The 24,592-nt window shown below is 38.9% G+C and overlaps 1 protein-coding gene across 2 annotated transcripts in view; it reads left to right on the top strand.

Annotated features, from left to right (window-relative positions):
• The window catches only part of THSD7B (thrombospondin type 1 domain containing 7B), a 919,482-nt gene that overhangs the window by 339,324 nt on the left and 555,566 nt on the right, over positions 1-24,592 (top strand). For both annotated transcript variants that reach the window (XM_032145845.1, XM_058434423.1), the window contains one exon: positions 9,545-9,793. In XM_032145845.1, the coding sequence (XP_032001736.1) occupies positions 9,545-9,793 (249 nt within the window). The remainder of the gene's footprint in view (positions 1-9,544; positions 9,794-24,592) is intronic.

Here is a 24,592-nt window from a genome sequence, read left to right as displayed (position 1 = left end):
CCCCTTACCTAGAGAAGATAAGTGTTAGTGTAAAAGATCATACTGTGAAAATGCAGGATAAAAGTGAAAGTCTATATAGTTTGTGAAAGAGCCCTGAGAGTGCTCCCTTTCTCTAGCCAGCTGTCATAAAAGCACCATCCAGGTTTATACATGTGAAGCAAGAGATAGGGGATTCCTATCCTGAGAGAAAGGCAGGCTAAAAAGTAAAGACTTACGGATACTAACATTTGTGGAACACAAATAAAACGCCGTGGTCCTTGCATAATCAGCCAATAGTAATGATTAGTATTGGATAAGACTCACCTATAATCAAAGAGCTTCCAATTTGTGTTTGTGGTGCCACATTCTAATCCCTAATAGCAAAGAATCACCAAAAATGTAAGCTAAGTCCAATGTGAAACAGTGAGGACAAAATAAATAGAAGTCAGGAACTAAGAATAAAATGAGATAATGTACAGAGAGAAATAAAATAAAAATATTTTAATATTGTCAATTATGTAAGATGAAATATTGCAGTTATAAGAACAAGATAATATTTAAAAGGAATAATTAAGAAATGAACATTAAAAATCTAATTGCAAAATAAGTTAAAAATTAATAAAAAGTTGGAGACTAATTTAGAGTAAATTACTTGGAAAGAAAGAAAACAAAGAAAATAGAGAAAAAATAAAAGAAAAAGTTATACAGGTTAAATATCTGATGGATGATGGTTCCATAAAAGGAGGACCTATAAAACACCATACATGAAAATGAATTGATGACCTAAATAGGAAGTGGTAAAGTGTAAAATTTTCTAAATGAAAAAATATGAGAGCATAGACTTATAGCATTGGGATTGAGGAAAAAAATCTCAAGTGTGGCATAAAAAACACAAACTATGAGGGGAAGGATAAATCAAGAAATTTAAAAACTGTGTATTACAAAAACCATAACAAAATTAAAAATCAAATTATAGGAAAATATATTTGTATTGTATAAAACCACCAACAGACTACTGTTCAGAATCTATGCATATATTTCTATATGTCTATTGTCAACATCTATCTATATATAAGTCTATGTGCGTGTGTGTGTACTTAAACTCAGTAGGAAAAAAATACACATTAGAAGTCTAAAAGTTGGCTGGGTGTGGTGGCTTATGCCTCTAATCCCAGCACTTTGGGAGGCCAAGGTGAGTGGGTCACCTGAGGTCAGGAGTTCAAGACCAGCCTGGCAAACCCCTTCTCTACTGAAAATACAAAAATTAGCTGGGCATGATGGTGCACACCTGTAATCCCAGCTGTTTGGGAGGCTGAGGCAGGAGAATCATTTGAACCCGGGAGGCAGAAGTTGCAATGAGCCAAGATTGCACCATTGCACCCCAGCCTGGGCAGCAGAGCACACACCCCTTGGTTCCTAACTCGTATCCCTCCAACTCCTGCTCTGTCTCCTTCTCTGACTTTGACTTTTCTGCCTCCCTCTTATAAAGATGCTGTGATGCATCGGGTCCACTGGGTACTCCAGAATCATTTCCCCTTCACAATATTCTTAATCACCTCTACAAAGTTTATTTTGCCATGTATGGTGGCACATTCATTGATTCCAATTATCAGGTGTGGACATTTTTAGAGGGCCATTGTTCACTCTACCACAATGGTCAAACAGTATGGACCAATTTGCAGAACAGGAAGTATAAAGAGTCATTAATGATGTGAGAGGAACATAAAGCTCATGGTAATCTGGAAAAATGAATTTTCTCAACAAAAATAAGCCTGATGATACCAAGAATTGGGAGCATGTTGAAAAGAAAAAATTTGACAATACTTTATGTATCTGCTTATATAAATATTTATGACCTAATTCTGGGCAATACTACTAGGGGAAATCTCTTTTACATGTGTAACACATAGAGATGTGTACAAGGAGGTTCAATACATCATCCTGTGGATTTGCAAGAAATTGAGCACAACCAAAGGTCCCACTAATTGGGAAATGAATACATAAATTGCCATGTGTTCATATACTGGGATATTACTCAATAATGAAAATGAATGAATTCTATCTGCATGGTCAACATGGATAGATCTAGAAATCACAATATTACATGAGGAAGATCTTTTCCAGAGCAATATGTATGACAAAAATATTTAAGTAAAAATTTTAAAAAATATATATGGCAATAGTATGTGCTATCTGTAAATACAGGTATATACATCTTAGTTAAAGCATGAAACATTTGTGCTTATTAATTACACTGTCACCACTCCTCTTCACATAGTACTGGAAGTCCTAGCCAGAGCAATCAGACGAAAGAACTAAAGGCATACAAATCGGAAAAGAGGAAGCCAGCCTGTGGCTGTTTGTCAATGACTTGATCGTTTACCTAAAGCCTCCTGCAGAAAGCTCCCAGAACTGATAAAAGAATTCAGCAAAGTTTCTGGATACAAAATGAATGTACATATATCAGTAGCTCTTCTATATACCAACAGCGACCAAGCTGAGAATCAAATCAAGAACTGAACTCCTTTTACAATAGCTGCAAAAACAAAACTAAACTAAACTAAACTAAACTAAACTAAACTAAACTAAACTAACCAAGGAAGTGAAAGACCTCTACAAGGAAAACTACAAAACACTGCTGAAAGAAATCATAGATGACACAAACAAATGGAAAAACATCCCATGCTCATGGGTGGGTAGAATTTATATCGTGAAAATGACCATACTGCCAAAAGCAATCAACAAATTCAGTGCAATTCCTATAAAATATACTACCATTATTCTTCACCAAATTAGAAAAAACAATTCTAAAATTCATATGGAACCAAAAAAGAGCCTGCATAGCCAAAGCAAGACTAAGCAAAAAGAACAAATCTGGAGTCATCATATTACCTGATTTCAAACTATATTATAGTCACCAAAACAGCATGGTACTGGTATAAAATAGGTACACAGGCCAGGCACGGTGGCTCACGCCTGTAATCCTAGCACTTTGGCGCGCTGAGGCACGTGGATTGCCTGAGTTCAGGAGTTCGAGACCAGCCTGGGCAACACAGTGAAACCCTGTCTCTACTAAAATACAAAAAAGTAGCCAGGCATGGTGGTATGTGCCTGTAGTCCTAGCTACTTGGGAGGCTGAGGCAGGAGAATTGCTTGAACCCGGGAGGCAGAGGTTGCAGTAAGCCAAGATCACGCCACTGCACTCCAGCCTGGGCGACAGAGCCAGACTCTGTCTCAAAAAAAAAAAAAATTAAAAAAAAGTAAGTTTAAAAAAAAGGCACATAGACCAATGGTACAGAATAGAGAATCAGAAATAAACCCAAATACTTACAGCCAACTTATCTTCAACAAAGCAAACAAAAACATAAAATGAGGAAAGGACACCCTTTTAAACCAATGGTGCTGGAATAATTGGCTAGCCACACATAGGAGAATGAAACTGGATCCTCATCTCTCACCTTATACAAAAATCAACTTAAGATGGATTAAGGACTTAAATCTAAGGCATGAAACTTTAAAAATTCTGGAAGATAACGTTGGAAAAACCCTTCTAGACATTGGCTTAGGCAACGGTTTCATGACCAAGAACCCAAAAGCAAATGTAATCAAAACAAACATAAATAGCTGGGACTTAATTAAACCAAAGAGCTTTTGCATAGCAATGGGAACCATCAGCAAAATAAACAGACAACCCACAGAGTAGGAAAAAATCTTCACAGTCTATACATGTGACAAAGTACTAATATCCAGGTTCTACAGTGAACTCAAACCAACAAGAAAAAAACAATCCCATCAAAAAGTGGGCTAAGGACATAAATAGACAATTCTCAAAAGAAGATATACAAATGGCCAACAAACATTTGAAAAAATGTTGAACATCACTAATGATCAGCATTATGCAAATCAAAACCACAATGGGGTATCACCTTACTCCTGCAAGAATGGCTGTAATAAAAAAATCAAAAAATATTAGTTGTTCTTGTGGATGCAGTGAACAAGGAACACTTCAGCCCTGTTGGTGGAAAATATAAACTAGTGTAACCACTATGAAAAACAGTGTGGAGATTCCTTTAAAAACTAAAAGTAGAACTACCATTTGATCCAGCAATCCTACTACCCAGAGGAAAATAAGTCATTATACGAAAAATATGCTTGCACATGCATGTTTACAGCAGCACAATTCGCAATTGCAAAATGTAGAACCAACCCAAATGCCCATCCATCAATGAGTGGATAAAGAAACTAGTGTGTATATGTATATATACATATATACACACACATATATGTATATATGTGTGTGTGTGTGTGTGTATGATGAAATATGACTCAGCCATAAAAAGGAATGAATTAATGGCATTCACAGTGACCTGGATGAGATTGGAGACTATTACTCTAAGTCAAGTAACTCAGGAATGGGAAACCAAACATCATATGTCCTCACTCATAAGTGGGAGCTAAGCTATGAAGATGCAAAGGCATAAGAATGACACAAAGGACTTTGGGGACTCAGTGAGAAAGGGTGGGAAGAGAGTCAGGGATAAAAACTACAAATTGGGTGCAGTGTAGACTGCTTGGTTGATGGGTGCACCAAAATCTCACACATCACCACTAAAGAACTTTAGGAGTCCAAAGAGGGCAGATCACCTGAGGTCAGGAATTTGAGACCAGCCTGGCCAACAGGGTGAAGCCCAGCTCTAATAAATATACAAAAAATTAGCCGGGTGTGGTGGTGCACCTGTAGTCCCAGCAACTTGGGAAGCTGAGACACGAGAATTCCTTGAACCTGGGAGGCAGAGGTTACAGTGAGCCAAGATTGTGCCACTGAACTCCAGCCTGGGTGACAGAGTGAGACTCGGTCTCAAAAAAAATTAAAAAAAGAAAAAAGAACTTACTCATGTAACCAAACACCACTGTTCTCCAATAACTTATGAAAATAAAAAAATTAAAAAAATATATATGGCAATACTACATGCAATCTGTAAATAGAGGTCTATACATATGAAAGTATAAAACATTTATACTTATTAATTATTATGTTTTTATATCTGAAATAATACAATCAATTTAAGGATAGTAGCTATGTCTGAGGAGACAGAAATAAAACTAGAAATGCAAAGAACACTAGGGATTTCACCAGTATTTGTAATTTTCCTATTATTTAAGGAAATTTGAACCAAATGTTAGTTTTGCTAGAAAGGTATGGAAGTATTTGTTATGTTACTCTATTTTTCTATATGTGTGATGTATGATATAAAAGTAGTGGTAAATGGAATGCTAATGAATTGGAGGTACTTTCCCGCTGATTTTTATTTTATAAGAGCTTCTGCCCATATTTGTAAATAGGGAGATTTTCTTACATTTCCAGGGGAAGTAAGAATTACTAGTGTAACTTTTGTTTCAAATATTTTCTTTATATTTAAATATTTGGGGAGTAATTTATAAAAGACAACATGTTCTATACATGTGACAGGGGTCAAATTATCACGGCATCTTTTCTAAAAAGGCAAATCAACAGAATAGGTCTGTTTCATTAAGAAGATACATCATTTTCTACGAAAGGATCAATTTTCATTTCTGTGTGTGGAAAAAAATTTTCCTTGTGGATTTTAGTTTGTAAGGTCATTCCAATTACACTAAAGGTTACTACAAATCTAAGGGGTGAGTAAATCACATTTTATTGTTGTTTCTTTCTCTGCTGATAATGAAACTTAGCAGCCAAGAGATTAAGGTCATAATAATATATTGTGATGCAAAGTGCAGAACCCAGATATTTCTCATTCACCATCTAATGTTCCTTTTACTATTCCAGAAAAGGGAATCTTACTGATCAAATTAGACCAGAGCTCAACATGTTACCTTTTATTATTATTGTTTTAACCAAGGAGTGGGATAGTGAAAATAACATTAGAAATATGTTAATATGTACTCAATAGGACATATGCTATTTCTTGGAAAGAAAACAAGAATTAGGAGCCCTTTTCGAAAATATAAAAGCCTTAATTAATTCCTGTAATTCCCTGCACATGCTCTTACTGTTGGAGACTTATTATCTGTTCTGCTGGTCCAGGAGGAAAAGTCAATGTGGGAAGGATGAGCAACAGAGAGTGAAAGCTGGTAAGTGGGAAGAAAGGAACCACTACTTTAGCTGTATACAGAGAATGAAATAGCATGGGGCTTTCTTTCTGAAGGGAAAAATGAAATCAACCTTGGAAATTGAAACTCATTTTCTAAAAACATACACAACTTATAAAACTCTTTTACATTTCTGCATTAGTTTGCTCGGGTTGTCGTAAGAAGTTCCACAAACTTGCTGGGTCAAACAACAGATTTTTATTTTATTTTATTTTATCTTATTCATTCATTCATTCATTCATTTATTCACTCACTCACTTTCTGGAGGCCGTAAGTCCAAGATCAAGGTGGGGGCAGCATTGCTTTTTTCTGAAGTCTCTCTCCTTGGCTTGTAGATGGCTGCCCTCCCGCTGTGTCTTCACATGGTCTTTCCTGTGTATGTGCCTGTGTGCTAATCTCTTATAAGGACACCAGTCATATTGGATTAAGGCCTACCCTATGCTTTATTTTAATCACCTCTTTAGTCACTCTATCTCCAAATTAGTTTGCAATCTGAGGTCCCAGGGGTTATGACTTCAACATACTAATTTTAGAGCAATGAAACTCAGCCTATAACAATTTCTGAAAAGTCAAAACATGGAAACTTCTTGTTGACTTACAGCTTTCTGTCGTATCGCACAAGAGAAAGAGGTGGTCCCCTCCCCCAGCCTCTGCTTTACTTGGCAACAGTGACATTACTTTCTGTATTAGATGAGACATTTTCAGGAAAGGTTCTTTCTAGTAGATTTTGATCCCAGGCCCCAAAATTGTCACATTGAATTGAACAGTAACAATGAGACACTGCGCTTTTCATTTTGAAAGGACTAATATTATCTAAATGGAGTTTTAAAAAATAAAATATTGAGGCTGGGCTCGATCCTGGGCCAATCCTGCCACTTTGGGAGACCAAGTCAGGTGGATTTCTTGAACCCAGGAGCTCAAGACCAGCCTGGGCAACATGACAAAACCCCATCTCTACAAAATATACAAAAATTAGACAGTTGTGGTGTTGTGCATCTGTAGTCCCAGCTACTCAGGAGACTGAGGTGGGAGGATTACCTGGGCCTGGGGAGGTCGAGGCTGCAATGAGCCCTGATTCCACTATTGCACCCAGCCTGAGTATCAGAGTGAGGCCCTTTCTCAAAAAATAAATAAAATAAAATATTGGACCAGAGGAAGATTTAGCTTTTCCTCTATCAACACATTAACTCTCAGTGGCTTAATGGGGGGTATAAATATGGAAATTTACTATCAATATGGCCAAATATGAGCATGTTTTACTCTGTCTTCTATAAGTGATCACTCCCCCATTTATGTGTTTTCCCAAGTTAGAAATGAAACAATTTAAGACTTCTTCCTTTTTTTGTTTTTTTGAGACTTTGCCCGTCACCCAGGCTGGAGTGCGGTGGTGCAATCTCGGCTCACTGTAGCCCCCTCCTCCCAAGTTCAAGCAATTCTCCTGCCTCAGCCTCCCAAGAGGCTAGGACTACAGGCACACACCACCACCATGCCTTGCTAATTTTTGTATTTTTAGTAGAGACAAGGTTTCATCGTGTTGGCCAGGCTGGTCTCGAACTCCTGACCTCAGGTGATCTGCCTGCTTTGGCCTCCCAAAGTGTTGGGATTATAGGCGTGAGCCACTACACCTGCCCCCCCTCCTTTTTTAAACCACATTCAGAGGAACCATTAACAAAATCTCTCTGTCAGTATTTGAACATTGACCCTTTCTTTAGTTTACATTCTTAGAATATTATCCTTTTCCTCCCAAAGTATTGGTTGCCTTTGACTGAATAGAGGAACTAATAACAAGGGACAAAAGGAACAGAATGCCAATTAATATTTGAAATATTATCTCCCAATATGAATCTGATTTCCCTCCACTTGAAATCATTTAATGCCTAATGAAACAAGTTTCTTAGCCTGTGACAGGAAGCCCTTCCAGAGCAGCTTTTGAAGAACCCTCATACCTTGTATCTATCTACATTCCTCCTCGCACTTTATACTTCAGGAGAACAAATGGGCTTCTACGTTTCCCCAGTGCTGTGCTTATAAATGTTTAACAATCAGTTCTCAGGAGTTTGGCAGGGGAGGCTTGATTTGTAGCATTTGCCAATTTCTGTATTGTAAATACTCTGACTTTGGCCAGTTTAAAGCTTACAGGAGGTCAAGTGGTTTGCAAATTCCTGAAAATTTAACAGTTGGCTCCTGTGAGCAGGTAGAGCTAGCTCCAGTATACCACTGGTTCCCATCCCCAAAAGGTATGATTTCAAACCTTTGAATATGCTATCGTTTTCCCTTAGAATAGTGTTTTCTCTGTGCCTGAGAAGCTCCCATTAATCTTTTAAAAATGTAGCTCAGGTGTCCTCTCTGAGCACCCTTCTGCCTTACAGGGGGGTTCATCACTGCCTCGTCAGTGTTTCTCCTCATCATTACAAATGCTTTTATGTCGGGTTGGTCACATTTTCACATTATCTTATCTTTTTATTTATTTACCTTTTTCCTAATTAGACTGTTGGTACTTGATCACACACACATTTTGCCGATCAGGAAATTAATGTTCAGAGCCTAACAATATGAGGAAATATAACAGCACATTTAAAAAATTACCCAGTATTTACCACAATGGATAGGTGAATATTCTAAAGTTTATATTTACCTTTTTTGATACTGTACAAATTAGTCTTTCTGAGGCTAAATTTCTTTATCTATCTACAAAGTGGATATAATAAAATGTAAACTCATGAGCTTGTTGTGAGAAAGTTATCTGTGAAGTGCAGCACAGTTGTGACACCTGAAAACCAGTCAATCCATGGTAATAGTAGGCTAACATCATGGGTGAAAGCTGCTGACTAGAAGGGATGGGCGCAATGGCTCACGCCTGCAATCCCAGCACTTTGGGAGGCCAAGGCGGGTGGATCACTTGAGGTCAGGATTTCAAGACCAGCGTGTCCAACATGGTAAAAACCCTGTCTCTACTGAAAATACAAAAATTAGCTGGGCATGGTGGCGTGTTTCTGTAGTCTCAGCTACTTGGGAGAAGGCGGAAGCAGGAGAGTTTCTTGTATCTGGGAGACAGAGGTTGCACCACTGCACTCCAGCTTGGGTGACAGAGCAAGACTCCATCTCTTTAAAAAAAAAAAAAAAAAAAAGGCAGCCCAGAAGGACCCCCATTATTTCTAATAATACAGATAATACTGATAAGGGTGGACCCATCTTACATGTGTATCTTGCTAGAGTGAAGCAGCTTCACTGTTTCAGAAGAAATAAACATTCTTCAAATATTACACTCTTCAATATTTTTTCATGATGTCTCTAAAATTTTTTAAAAATCTTCCTATTAAACGCTTAAATCAAATTTCAGAGTTTTTTTTTTTTTCTCACAGTAGGCACTTTATAATGTTAGTTGCATCCATTAATATATGGCCTCCTGTTTTCTACTTCTGCTTTTTTTCAGCCTTTGCATGAAAGACTCCTTCCCATTGACTGTTCAGTCCTGCATCATGCCCAAAGACTGTGAAACCTCTGAGTGGTCCTCCTGGAGCCCCTGCTCCAAGACATGCCATTCAGGGAGCCTCTTGCCAGGATTTAGGAGCAGGAGTCGGAACGTGAAGCACATTGCTATTGGAGGTGGAAAGGAGTGTCCTGAACTTCTTGAGAAAGAGGCCTGCATTGTTGAAGGAGAACTTCTGCAGCAATGTCCCAGGTATTATGCCTTTATGCCTTCTTTAGTGTGAGTGTTTTAATATATAACCTCATTTAATGTTATAGGAATGTTAACAGTAGTGAAAGTAGCTGTGACTCATATTTATTGAGTCTTCACTCAGTATACAAGTTCCATACTTAGCAGCGTAGGAGAGTGGGTTAAGATCATGGGCTTTGGTGTTGACTCCCTTGGTTTAAGTTCTGTTTCTGTGACTTTCTAATTATATGAATTTCTTCAAGTTACTTAATTAGAGTGCCTTAGTTTACCAGCAGTACTTAATCCATCCTGTGTCTGGCACATAGTAAATGCTCAGTAACCATTAGCTATTATTACCTGACACAACACACCTAATTCTCATAGAAACTTAAGAGGCCATTCATGGCATCTCCATTTTGCAAATGAAGCTACTAATGTTCAGAGAGATCAAATAATTTCCGAAGTTATGTAGGTAAGGAGTGGCAGTACCCTGATTCTAACTCAGTTCCGTTTTCAAATCTTACTGCCGCTATGTGGTGTTCTTCAATTCCAGAGTCCCTAGGAAGCCAGAGAATATTTGAGAAAGGATTTAACATATATTAATAGCTACATTTTAACAGCATTTTTTTTGAGATAAAAGCTCTTGTTGCCCAGGGTGGAGTGCAATGGTGTAATTATGGCTCACTTCAGCCTCCACCTCCTGGGCTCAAGAAATCCTCCCATCTCAGCCTCTCCAGTAGCTGGGACTACAGGCATGTGCTACAGTGTGTGCTACTATATATATTTTTTATTTTGTATGGAGATGGGGTCTCACTGTGTTGCCCAGGCTGGTCTCAAACTCCTGGGCTTAAGCGATACTCCCACCTCAGCTTCCCAAAGTGCTGGGATTGCAGGTTTGAGCCACCACACTGTGCCTGGCCTACATTTTAACATCTTGATATGGGTTATATTTTGTGTGGCTCCAAAGACCTGGGTAAAGGCCTGCAGTATGTTTTCCTTTAGGTCGTTGGCTCACAGTGGGCCCAGTTTGATAACAGTCAGAAATCTGTTAGGGATGGATTTGTGATATTTCCTGCTGAACAGCTGCCCTGAACTGTATCTGTTAAATCTGTAGCTATTCAAGATAGGCATTTTTCTTATAGTTTCTTGTAACTTCTATGACTAGAGACTCATTTCCCCAGCAAAAAATAAAATAAGGAAAAAATAGTTTTCTGTATGAATTAGTGATCTGGTGATGTGTGAAGGGTATGGGTTACCGACCCAAACAGGTTCTGGTGGTGGGCTGCAGCCTGGCTCTTCCTGAAACCTGATATGAAGTGTGCATTAGAAAGGCAGGTTTCTGTTGTCAAAACTCTTAGCCACTCACATCCCCACTTCCCAATTGGAACCAGTGTTGATTGAACACAGTTCCTTATATTCTTATTGTTAATTTTTTGCTAACATGACCCCCCTTAGATTTGTATCATTCCTTACCTCAAATGCAGAAGATGTAGATGCAGTGCATGCCTCTTTACCACAGACTCTCAGCCTCACAGAACCCTTCCTCGTTGTGTTGAGTCTTTGAAAACACTAATTTTGGAGTAAAACAGAAGCTTGAAAATGGCATAACTCTGAGATCTCTGTCCCTTTCAACATTGAAATACCTGGATTAAAATTGTATCTTCGTCACTTACTAGCAGTATGATCTTGAACAAGCTATACAACTTTTCCAAGACATTTACTTTTTCAGTAGAATGCATCTGATAATACTGCCTGTGTGGCAGGCTTGAAAGGCTAAAGACCAGGCATGTGAAATGCCAGGCCCAGGGCTTAGCACATAGGAGGCACTGCAAGAAGGATGACCACTATTGTTGCTATTTGCAGGTGTATTTGTTTCTTCCAGAAAGAGAGTATCTCTTTTCCTTGGCATACAATAATAATTTCATGAGGGAGAAACATATTCTAGATAGTTGGGAAATTTTATTTCCCTTTGGAGATTTACTTCGGAAGGCTTCTCAATGGTATACAGGCAGGAATAAAATCTGGGTTTCATGATGACCTTGACATTGATGCCTCTATCCTTCATTTTTTTTTTTCGTGGGATAGCTAATATTCTCTACCTGATACTTTCAAATGTTTGTGATTTATAGGCAATCCTCCATTTTCTTTTTAAATAACAATTACAGTTCTCTTGGAAGTCAGAATGGTACCTTCCTGTCAATGCTGAGAAAACTGAACTACATTTACGTTTGTTAAACAATGCCTACCTTTTATCAAGTACCTACCGTTGGCCAATAATTATAGCAGAGTTATAAATTAACTAATTACATATAAATAATATTTAGTGTGACATGGAACATTTTTGAGAGTGAAAGGGATGTAAATTGGTATTAAGATTCAAGCACAAATTCACTCAACTCTGAAGCCAGTATTCTTTCCATTATATCACACTGACTTTCATGATAGGCACAGTGAAGATATGCACTAAGATAAGGGTATACCTACTAATATACATGCATTTGTGTGCATCATATTTTTTTCAACAAGATAATGTGGAAAGTAATAATTCAGGATGTACCCAAGATGAGTTTCTTCATTTGATAGAACATTAGTGTCTGAAAATAGAGGCTGACAGACTTCACTGGTGATGAACCTGGCCCTCTAGTTCTACTGTTTGAAAATGTTGCCGATTTTGACATGCACACACACACACACACACTTTTAAAATGGTGAAGCTGTAGGAAATAGGAGTATTGGAGAATTAACTGAAATAGCAACCAACCAGTGTTCCATAGGGAGAATAATGTAACTAATGATTCTACTTGGTTGTGAGAAGGAGAATACATAAGTAACAGCAACTAAACATCAGCTAACATTCTAATTTGTATGAAATCTGGACTGTGGTCTCTACCACGGGAAAGCATAGAGGCTATGTACTAACATTCGTTTTTGACTTTATATCAGTGATTAAAATTCATTGTTAACAAGGGAAGGGAAAATGAAAATCTAGTCGGGAACAGAAATTCTCATTTCCTTTCACAGAACTCATAAGCAAGTCATGTGCATCAAGCAAGTTAATTCACCTTATTTCTCCCCAGGAAGTAAATGCATGCCTATTTGATTCTTCATAGTGTTTTAAAAAATCTCTTAGAATATTGTTTGACTTTTACCCTTCTGCTATCTTTGCTATTTGAGATATGTTTGTTCCTTCAACAAATACATATGCTTGCTATATGCCAAACACTATGTTAAGCATTTGAGATACCTCAGAGAACACAACAAACTTCCCTCACTCCCTGGAACCTAAATTTTAGTAAAATACACCAAATAAATAATATAAACTGTCCACTTGGTGGAAGAGCAATGGAAAAAATAAAACATCTAAGTAAGATAAAGCTAGAGGCTCTGGAATGCTGTGATGAGGGGTCAGCACAGGTGATGAAATTAAACAATGTCCCTAGAGAAGCATCATTTGAACAAGCAGGATTTGAGGAGGTAGGAAAATCAAAGAAGTAAATAAATTACTCACTCAGGAAATTAGGGGAAAAATATTTCAAGAACAAGGTATAGGTAGAAAAGTGCTCTAGTCCCTGGATGTTAATAAATCTTCAGTTGCATAGCTTTGGGGGATACTCTCCTCACTGCTCAACTGTCCAGCGTTTTCACACTAAATACTATGAGTGACCGTCCCTAAGACATGACTGCATGAAGGGAATTGTAACTAACAGGAGATCATTCGAGAAGCATTCCCTGGGGCCACCACACCACTAAGTAGTTTCTTTGGAGCAACTAATTTAACTTGAGACAGAGACAGTTCATGTTATGCTATCCTGGGAAAGTTTAGAACTACATGAGAATTAGCACTGTATAGCCTTAAGTTTGTTTCAAAGTTGTAGTTTTTGACTAAGGCATATATAAACCCCAGGAAACCTCTTCCTCCAGTCTATTTGTAATTTTATGGACCTCCCCAACCTCTAATATATCATTAAACACTCGCAGTGTATACTATGGGCGGGGAATGGACATGAGAGAGAGGATAAATTTGCTTGTCAGTTGCCACCTTGGCTCTGGGTGTGGTTGTCCCCTGTCACTGGGCATCATGATCTTGGGTGGCATGTTATTCTATGTCCCCAAACATGATAAGATAGGAGTCACTTAAGATACCTTGGCACTTGGGCACTTTACTTTGTCCTGACTAACATCTAAAATATTATATCCCAGATCTCAACTAAGGGGAAGGCAAAAAGCATTCTAACACTGCATGATGAGGCAGTACTGTTTAGTAGATGGGGTAAAGAAAGACAAAGAATATAGAGCTGTAATAGCGTAAACGCTTCATGTCAGAGAGCTGAGACACAGCCTGATTCTAGAACAGTTATGATTCCAGATCTCTTGTGCTTTAATAGAGAGGCCCATTCTGGTGAAAGACACTGTAACACACAAGAATATTGGAAAAACATCAGCTGCAAACATCTTTCTTAGAAGCGACACCTCAGATGACCTGCCAGCAACTCCTACCACCCCACTGAGAGGCAACAGTTTTCATACGAAAATGGCTGTTCTGTCTCTTAAATGATCATTTAGAGTATGAAATCAAATGTAAGACAGCACTATTAAATGGTGACAGTGACCAACACCAAGTAAAACTCTTAAGAAAATCTCAAGGCAGAAGCTGCACAGCTGAGAGTGTTACATAGTCTGTGTGGTATTACTACACAGAAAAGCCAACGTGTAAAATATCATTCCAATATTCTGGTCTGGCACTGAATAGATGGGCTTTTTTATTTCATCCTGCCTTGTTTCTGGTATGTATTAATTTATCCTTACTTTGCATGGACTAGAGATCCTTTAAAATAAGTCTATTTGTGCAAATTTATGCTGAGAGATCTATCTGGGTGCCCTGCACCCCACTTTGATTTGCTTGTGAAACAAACCCCTGAGACCAGCCTGGTTCTCCCTAACATCTTTTTAGGCATTGTACCTAATTTTAGATTTTCTAGACATCCTTTTTTCCTTGAGAAAACCCTGGGTATTGTTTGATGAATTTTTAGATGAATATTGAAGCCCGGGATAGTGCCAAGAAAAAGGATGGTAGATGAAAGCTTGGCGTGGTTGTTCACCTCCTTTGCCTTTTGAAACAGAGTGCTGTGTTGTGAAGGGATGTTTGTTCAAAACCTGCTTTGGCCTGTCACTATGTTTACCACTGGAGAATTCATAAAACAGAAAACTTCCAGTCTGTGTTCACTTAGGTTATTTGTCTTAAGAATCTTGTTTGATGTACTCTTTCAAAACTATTAGGTTGCTGGAAAAGTAATTGCAGTTTTTGCCGTTGAAAGCAATGGTAAAAACTGCAATTACTTTTGCGCCAACCCTATAGATGGCCCAGAACACGATAATCGTGTCCTTTAAGAGTGCTTAATAGTCATGTCCCAACACATCATCTCATACATATGGATAGGACTATTTTGTTTGTTTGTTTCCTTTTCCTTAGAAAGAGTAGCACCTAGAAAAGTGCCTGGCTTATAGTAAATGCTCACCAAACATTGAAGGAATAAATAAATGAAGGTTAAAATGTGGGATACCTCCAGAGCAGTATTATACACTTAGCACTTTATTCCATGTTTACCTTTATTATATAGTAAGTATGACAGACTCAAAGGTATTTTAAAATAAAGAACGGCTGAAATTGGCATCATCAAGGTCAAAAAAGGACATCCACCCAGGACAAGGAAGGACCCAGGAACCTTGCCACTGTTCCACAGTCCTGCTGATGATGCGTCCAGCTTTCCAGATAAAAAATCTCTGTTGTCATTGGTTATGAGGGTTACTTCAAAAAAGGTGAGGAATGATATCATAGTCTGAATTTGTCCAAGTTTTCCTTCTAGCACACACATCACTTGTTACCTCTTTTAAATCTTCTCCCATTAGTTTTCTTTTTGTTGTCGTTTGTTTTGAAATGGACTCTCCCTCTGTCTCCCAGGCTGGAATGGAGTGGTATGATCTCAGCTCACCACAACCTCTGCCTCCTGGGTTCAAGTGATTCTCCCACCTCAGCCTCCCAAGTAGCTGGGATTACAGGCGTGTGCCACCATGCCTGGCTAATTATTGTATTTTTAGTAGGGACGAGGTTTCATCATGTTGTCCAGGCTGGTCTCAAACTCCTGATCTCAAGTGATCTACAGGCGTTCGCCTCCCAAAGTCCTGGGATTACAGGCATGAGCCACTGTGCCGGCCTTCCATTGATTTTCTATCATAGCACCGAACACTCTTCACATAGTAGGTATTTAATAAATGGTTGTCAGATAAATTAACAGATTCTCTAAGGAAGCTTTTCAAAACTTGTTTAAGAAGCTTCTCTCCAGCTATTTAGAAGTAGAGCTAGCAGGAGTTTATTTTCATATCCCAGTGGCATCTGGAATGCCAGCGAGACAGAACCATTCACTATCCTGGAAAGGGGGCTGAAGGCGGGGAGCCAAGTGATCTAGCTCAGCGGATCCCACCCCCATGGAGCCCAGCAAGCTAAGATCCACTGGCTTGAAATTCTTGCTGCCAGCACAGCAGTCTGAAGTCGACCTGGGATGCTCAAGCTTGGTGGTGGGAGGGGTGTCCGCCATTACTGAGGCTTGAGTAGGTGGTTTTCCCCTCACAGTGTAAACAAAGCCGCTGGGAAGTTCAAACTGGGTGGAGCCCACCACCGTGCCACAAAGCTGCCGTAGCCAGACTGCCTGTCTAGATTTCTCCTCTCTGGGCAGGGCATCTCTGAAAGAAAGGCAGCAGCCCCAGTCAGGGGCTTATAGATGAAACTCCCGTCTCCCTAGGACAGAGCACCTGGGGGAAGGTGCGGCTGCGGTCACAGCTTTAGCAGACTTAAACATTCTTGCCTGTAGGCTCTGAAGAGAGCAGCTGATCTCCCAGCACAGCACTCAAGCTCTGCTAAGGGACAGACTGTATCCTCAAGTGGGTCCCTGACCCCCATGCCTCCTGACTTGGAGACACCTCCCTGCAGGAGTTGACAGACATTTCATACAGAAGAGCTCCAACTGGCATCTGGTGGGTGCTCCTCTGGGATGAAGCTTCCAGAGGAAGGAACAGGCAGCAATCTGCTGTTCTGCAGCCTCTGCTGGAGATACCCAGGCAAACAGAGCCTGAAGTGGACCTCCAGCAAACTCCAGAACACCTGCAGCAGAGGGGCCTGACTGTTAGAAAAACTAACAAACAAAAAGGAATAGCATCAACAACAAAAAAGACATCCACACAAAAACCCCATCAGAAGGTCACCAACATCAAAGACCAAAGTTAGATAAGTCTACGAAGATGAGGCAAAACTAGTGCAAAAAGGCTGAAAATTCCAAAAACCAGAATGCCTCTTCTCCTGCAACGGATCACAACTCCTCGCCAGCAGGGGAACAAAACTGGATGGAGAATGAATTTGACGAATTGACAGAAGTAGGCTTCAGAAGATGGGTAATAACAAACTCCTCCCAGGTAAAGGAGCATGTTCTAACCCAATGCAAGGAAGCTAAGAACCTAAAAGTTTAAAGGAATTGCTAACTAGAATAACCAGTTTAGAGAAGAATATAAATGACCTGATGGATCTGAAAAACACAGCATGAGAACTTCGTGAAGCATACACAAGTATCAATAGCTGAATTGATCAAGGGGAAGAAAGGATATCAGAGATTGAAGATCAACTTAATGAAATAAAGCATGAAGACAAGATTAGAGAAGAAGCATGAAAAGGAAAGAACAAAGCCTCCAAGAAACATGGATCTATGTGAAAAGACCAAACCTACATTTGATTGGTGTATCTGAAAGTGACGGGGAGAATGGAACCAAGTTGGAAAACACTCTTCAGGATATTATCCAGGAGAACTTCCCCAACCTAACAAGACAGACCAACGTTCAAATTCAGGAAATACAGAGAACACCACAAAAATACTCCTCAAAAAGAGCAACCCCAAGACACAAAATTGTCAGATTCACCAAGGTTGAAATGAAGGAAAAAATGTTGAGGGCGGCCAGAGAGAAAGGTCTGGTTACCCACAAAGGGAAGCTGATCAGACGGACAGTGGATCTCTCTTCAGAAACCCTACAAGCTAGAAGAGAGTAGGGGCCAATATTCAACATTTTTAAAAGAATTTTCAACCCAGAATTTCATATCCAGCTAAACTAAGCTTCATATGTGAGGGAGAAATAAAATCCTTTACAGACAAGCAAATGCTGAGAGATTTTGTCACCACCAGGCCTGCCTTACAAGAGCTCCTGAAGGAAGCACTAAATGGAGACGAAAATCTGGTACCAGCCAATGCAAAAACAAACCAAGTTGTAAAGACCATTGACACTATGAAGAAACTGCATCAACTAATGGGCAAAATAACCAGCTAGCATCATAATGATAGGATCAAGTTCATACATAACCATATTAACCTTAAATGTAAATAGGCTAAATGCCCCAATTAAAAGACACAGACTGGCAAATTAGATAAAGGGTTAATACCCATCGGTGTGTTGTATTCAAGAGACCCATCTCACATGCAGACACACCTAGGCTCAAAATAAAGGGATGGAGGAATATTTACCAAGCAAATGGAAAGAAAAAAAGCAGGGGTTGCAATCCTATTTTCTGATAAAACAGACTTTAAACCAACAAAGATTTAAAAAAAAGTCAAAGAAGGGCATTACATAATGGTAAAGGGATAAACGCAACAAGACGAGCTAACTGTTGTAAATATATATGCACTTAACACAGGACAACCCAGATTCATAAACCAAGTACTTGGAGACCTACAAAGAGACTTAGACTCCCACACAATAATAGTGGGAGACTTTAACACTCCACTGTCAATATTAGATCAATGAGACAGAAAATTAACAAGGATATTTAGGACTTGAACTCAGCTCTGAACCAAGCGGACCTAATAGACATCTACAGAACTCTCCACTCCAAATCAACAGAATATACATTCTTCTCAGCACCACATCACACTTATTCTAAGATTGACCATGCCTTTGGAAGTAAAACACTCCTCAGTAAATGTAAAAGAACAGAAATCATAACAAACAGTCTCTCAGACCACAGTGCAATCAAATTAGAACTCAGGATTAGAAACTCTTTCAAAACCGCACAAGTACATGGAAGCTGAACAACCTGCTCCAGAATGACTACTGGGTAAATAATGAAATTAAGGCTGAAATAAGTAAGTTCTTTGAAACCAATGAGAACAAAACACAACATACCAGAATCTCTAGGACACAGCTAAAGCACTATTTAGAGGGATATGTATAGCACTAAATGCAGACAGGAGAAAGTAGGAAAGATCTAAAATCGACACCCTAACATCACAAGTCAAAGAACTAGAGAAGCATGAGCAAACAAATTCAAAAGCTAACAGAAGACAAGAAATAACTAAGATCAGAGCAGAACTGAAGGAGATAGAGACATGAAAAACCCTTCAAAAAAATCAATGAATCCAGGAGCTGGTTTTTTGAAAAGATTAACAAAATGATAGACGGCTAGCCAGACTAATAAGAAAAGAGAGAATAATCAAATAGACACAATAAAAAATGATAAAGGGGATATCACCACTGATCCCATAGAAATACAAACTACAACCAGAGAATACTACAAACATCTCTACGCAAATAAACTAAAAAATTTAGAAGAAATGGATAAATTCCTAGACACTTACACCCTCCCAAGACTAAACCAGGAAGAAGTCAAATCCCTGAATAGACCAATGACAAGTTCTGAAATTGAGGCAATAATTAATAGCCTACCAACCAAAAAAATTGCAGGACCAAACGGACTCACAGCCAAATTCTACCAGAGGTTCAAAGAGGAGCTGGCAGCATTCCTTCTGAAACTATTCCAAACAATAGAAAAAGAGGGAATCCTCCCTAACACATTTTATGAGGCCAGCATCATCCCGATACGAAAACCTGGCAGAGACACAACAACAACAAAAAATTTCAGGCCAATATACCTGATGTATTGATGCAAAAGTCCTCAATAAAGTACTGGCAAACCGAATTCAGCAGCACAGCAAAAAGTTTATTCACCATGATCAAATCAGCTTCATCCTAGGGATGCAAGGCAGATTCAGTGTATGCAAATCAATAAATGTAATCCATCACATAAACAGAACCAATGACAAAAACCACATAATTATCTAGATAGATGCAGAAAAGCCCTTCGATAAAATTCAACACCCCTTCATGCTAAAAACTCAATAAACTAGGTATTGATGGAACATATCTCAAAATAATAAGAGCTATTTATTACAAACCCACAGCCAATATCATACTGAACGAGCAAAAAAATGGAAGCATTCCCTTTGAAAACCTGCACAAGACAAGGATCCTCTCTCTTACCACTCCTATTCAACATAATATTGGGAGTTCTGGCCAGGGCAATCAGGCAAGAGAAAGGAATGAAGAGTATTCAAATAGGAAGAGAGGAAGTCAAATTGTCTCTGTTTGCAGATGACATGACTGTATATTTAGAAAACCCCATTGTCTCAGCCCCAAATCTCCTTAAGCCCATAAGCAACTTCAGCAGTCTCAGGATACAAAATCAATGTGCAAAAATCACAAGGATTCCTATACACCAATAATAAACAGCCAAATCATGAGTGAACTCCCATTCACAGTTGCTACAAAGAGAGTAAAATACCTAGGAAAATACAACTTACAATGGATGTGAAGGACCTCTTCAAGGAGAACTACAAACCACTGCTCAAGGAAATCAGAGAGGACACAAAGAAATGGAAAAACATTCCATGCTCCTGGATAGGAAGAATCAATATCATGAAAATGGCCATACTGCCCAAAGTAGTTTATAGATTCAATGCCATCCCCATCAAGGTACCATTGACTTTCTTCACAGAATTAGAAAAAACTACTTTAAATTTCATGTGGAACCAAAAAAGACCCCATATAGCCAAGAGATATCCCAAGCAAAAAGAACAAAGCTAGAGGAATCAAGCTACCTGACTTCAAACTATACTACGAGGCTACAGTAACCAAAATAGCATGTTACTTGTACCAAAACAGATATATAGACCAATGGAACAGAACACAGACCTCAGAAATAACGCCACACATCCACAATCATCTGATCTTTGACAAACCTGACACAAACGAGCAATGGGGAAAGGATTCCCTATTTAATAAATGGTGTTGGGAAAACTGGCTAGCCATATGCAGAAAACTGAAACTGGACCCCTTCCTTACACCTTATACAAAAATTAACTCAAGATGGATTAAAGACTTAAACATAAGACCTAAAACTATAACACCCTAGAAAAAAACCTAGGCGATACCATTCAGAACATAGGCATGAGCAAAGACTTCATGACTAAAACACCAAAAGCAATGGCAACAAAAGCCAAAATTGACAAATGGGATCTAATTAAGCTAAAGAGTTTCTGCACAGCAAAAGAACCTATCATTAAAGTGAACAGGAAACCTACAGAATGGGAGAAAATTTTTCTATCTATCTATTTGACAAAGGACTAATTTATAGAATCTACAAGGAACTTAAACAAATTTACAGGAAGAAAACAACCCCATTAAAAAGTGGGCAAAGGATATGAACAGACACTTCTCAAAAGAAGGCATTTATGTGGCCAAGAAACGTATGAGCAAAAGCTCATCATCACTGGTCATTAGAGAAATGCAAATGAAAACCACAATGAGATACCATCTCACACCAGTTAGAATGGCAATCGATTAAAAGTCAGGAAACAACAGATGCTGGAGAGGATGTGGAGAAAGAGGAATGCTTTTACACTGTTGGTAGGAGTGTAAATTAGCTAAACCGTTGTGGAAGTCAGTGTGGCGATTCCTCAAGGATCTAGAACCAGAAATACCATTTGACCCAGCAATCCCATTACTGGGTATATACCCTAAGGATTATAAATCATTCTACTATAAAGACACGGGCACACATATGTTTATTGCAGCACTATTCACAATAACAAAGGCTTGGAACCAACCCAAATGCCCATCAACAGACCGAATAAATGAAATGTAGCACATATACAACATGGAATACTATGCAGCCATAAAAAAGGATGAGTTCCTGTCCTTTGCAGGGACTTGGACGAAGCTAGAAACCATCATTCTCAGCAAACTAACACAGGAACAGAAAACCAAACACTGCATGTTCTCACTCAAAGTGGGAGTTGAACATTGAGAACACATGGACACAGGGAGGGGAACGTCACACACTGGGGCCTGTCATGGGGTGGAGGGCTAAGGGAGGGATAGCATTAGGAGAAATACGTAACATAGATGATGGGTTGATGGGTGTAGCAAACCACCACCGCACGTGTATCCCTATGTAACAAACCTGCGCGTTCTGCACACGTATCCCAGAATGTAAAGTATACTACTAATAACAAAAGAGAGGAGTCATGACCTGGAGCCTCCAGATACTGTTTTAGAAAAGAAACAATAGATTTCAAAGAATCTGGAATTGTTTCAATAGGAGACTCTTGCCTTTTTATTGGATTCGTCTATTACTGAGGTGTTATGTCATGAGTCCCCATTGTGCCACTTAAAGACCTCCTGGATGGAAGATTTGCTCCCCAGTTAGTGTAAGAAAGTTAACGTACTGCTAAGTGCTGTATATGGCGATAGAAGTCTATTAATAATACATGTGTGGAGTTTGGCTGGCAAAGTCATTTGCTGAAGAGCAAAGAGCTTTGCACTTCGCAGTAGCTTTCCATAATCAATAGTCCCACTTTATCCAATAAAAAATTACTGGAGCATAAAATGTATAAAGCTTGATCACTTCCCTTTATTTTAGTCATCTGTTCAGCAAAAAATGACAAGTTAATTCTTTTCTAAATGCGTTTACAGCTTTAAAAGGACAACAGACATTATCATAAATTAGTCATGCTGCAGCACACTGATTTTTAATATACACATGCATTTAATTTGAATACCTTGCACTAGGGTTTCAATTCCAAGAATGTTTGCAAATCTATATGTGCTCAGTCAAAACATGACCATTAACTAATGCAATTATTCTTTCACTCTGTCATCATTAAATCACTTAAAATTCTATTTTGTGTTGTTCTGCTTTAAATCTCAGCTTTTAGAAGAAGGAGCAAAGAAACCCACACTTTTAATGAATTCCAAGCCTTTATGAAAGTGATAAAGTTTAGATTTCAAAAGACAGAGGTTGTTGTCAAGCTGTGAGGGTCCTGGTTCTATTTTAAGAATAGTTTCTTAAATGTGCCTACTTTTCTAATTTTGGCTTTGCTAGTTTAGGATGCCTCTACTTATTGCTTCACAGCTATAAATTCCTTCCTTCTTTTGTCCCCCTTTCCTCCCTCAATTTAGAAAATATTTTAATTATGCGATTCCTTAGGTGGGACAGCATCACTCTCAGGAAGTGAAGCCAGCCACTTGAGTTGTTTAATTCTAAGGTCTAGACTCAGCTTCTCTAATTCAAAGTTTGTGTCCTGTATCTCTTTATGAGGACGTGTGTTTCCACAGTTACAGGAGAGTCCTTTCTTTGATTAACTTTGATTTGTCATTTTAAGCTGCATCTACCTTTTGAGAATGATAACATATTAAATCTTAACTGTTTCTACTCATGCAGATAAACTGGTGAACCATTTCCTAAGTAGACTTAAATTATAAACTAAACATAGAGAAATTGGGCAATGAGTATCAGGCATGGGGGAAAAAAGTTCAGAAGACAGATGCTAGGAGGTAAATGAAGAAAAATGAAATTGCACAGCTATAATACGTGGTGTCCTTAATATTTGTGATTTTGTTCCCTTTCCTGAGCTGTCTTACCTAAGAATTCAGTGCCAGGAAATTTTGCTGCTAATATGTGGGTCAAAAACAAACTTGGAATCATCCATCACTCCTCTCTCTCTCATTCCAGGTCTAATCCATTAGAAGGTTTTCTCCACCTTCAAAATATATCCCAGATCTGATCTCTTTGCACTACATTCACTATGACTGCTGCAGTGGAAGCCACCATTCTTTCTCCTAGACTGGCAAAGATCTTCAGATGTATAATTTCTTCCACCTCCCTGGCTCCCACAGCCTATTACTTCCCTCAGTAGCCAGGTGATCCTTAAAAAATTAAAATCACATCATCATGTTACCATTCTTCCCAAAATTGTCCAACAATTTTCCAGCATATTTGGAATAACACTCACAATCTATCCTCTAGCCCAGTGATCAAGCTTTCTGGTACCAGTGACCAGTTTTGTGGAAGATAATTTTTCCATGAACTGGGACGGGGGATGGTTTCAGGATGATTCAAGTGCATTACTTTTATTTATTTTGCATGTTATTTCTGTCATCACATTATAATGAAATTATTATATAACTCACCATAATGTAAAATCAGTAGGAGTGCTGAGCTTGTTTTCCTGCAACTAGACAGTCCCATCTGGGGGTGGTGATGGGAGATAGTGATGGATCCTCAGGCATGAGATTCTCATAAGGAGCTCACAACCTAGATCCCTCTCTTGTGCAGTTCACAATAGGGTTTGCACTCCTGTGAGAATCTAATGCTGCTGCTGATCTAACAGGAGGCAGAGCTCAGGTGGCAATGTGAGTGATGGGGAGTGGCTGTAAATACAGATGAAGCTTCACTGGCTCACCTGCTGCTCACCTCCTGCTGTGAGACCTGGTTCCTAACAGGCCGCTGACCAGTACTGGTCTGTGGCGTGGGTGTTAGGGACCCCTGCTCTGGCCTATGAGGTTCCACATAACGTGGCTCTTGACTATTCTTTGTGTCCTGTTTCTACTATTCTCTCCTTGACCCACCTGTCTTAACCACACTGGCTTCTGTGCTATTTCTAGATGGTGCTG

This window comes from Hylobates moloch, unplaced genomic scaffold (assembly GCF_009828535.3).
Source record: "Hylobates moloch isolate HMO894 unplaced genomic scaffold, HMol_V3 SCAFFOLD_24, whole genome shotgun sequence".
Lineage (NCBI taxonomy): Eukaryota > Metazoa > Chordata > Mammalia > Primates > Hylobatidae > Hylobates > Hylobates moloch.
The sequence above is the reverse complement of the archived record's forward strand: the minus strand, read 5'-3'. Positions and strand labels throughout refer to the sequence as shown.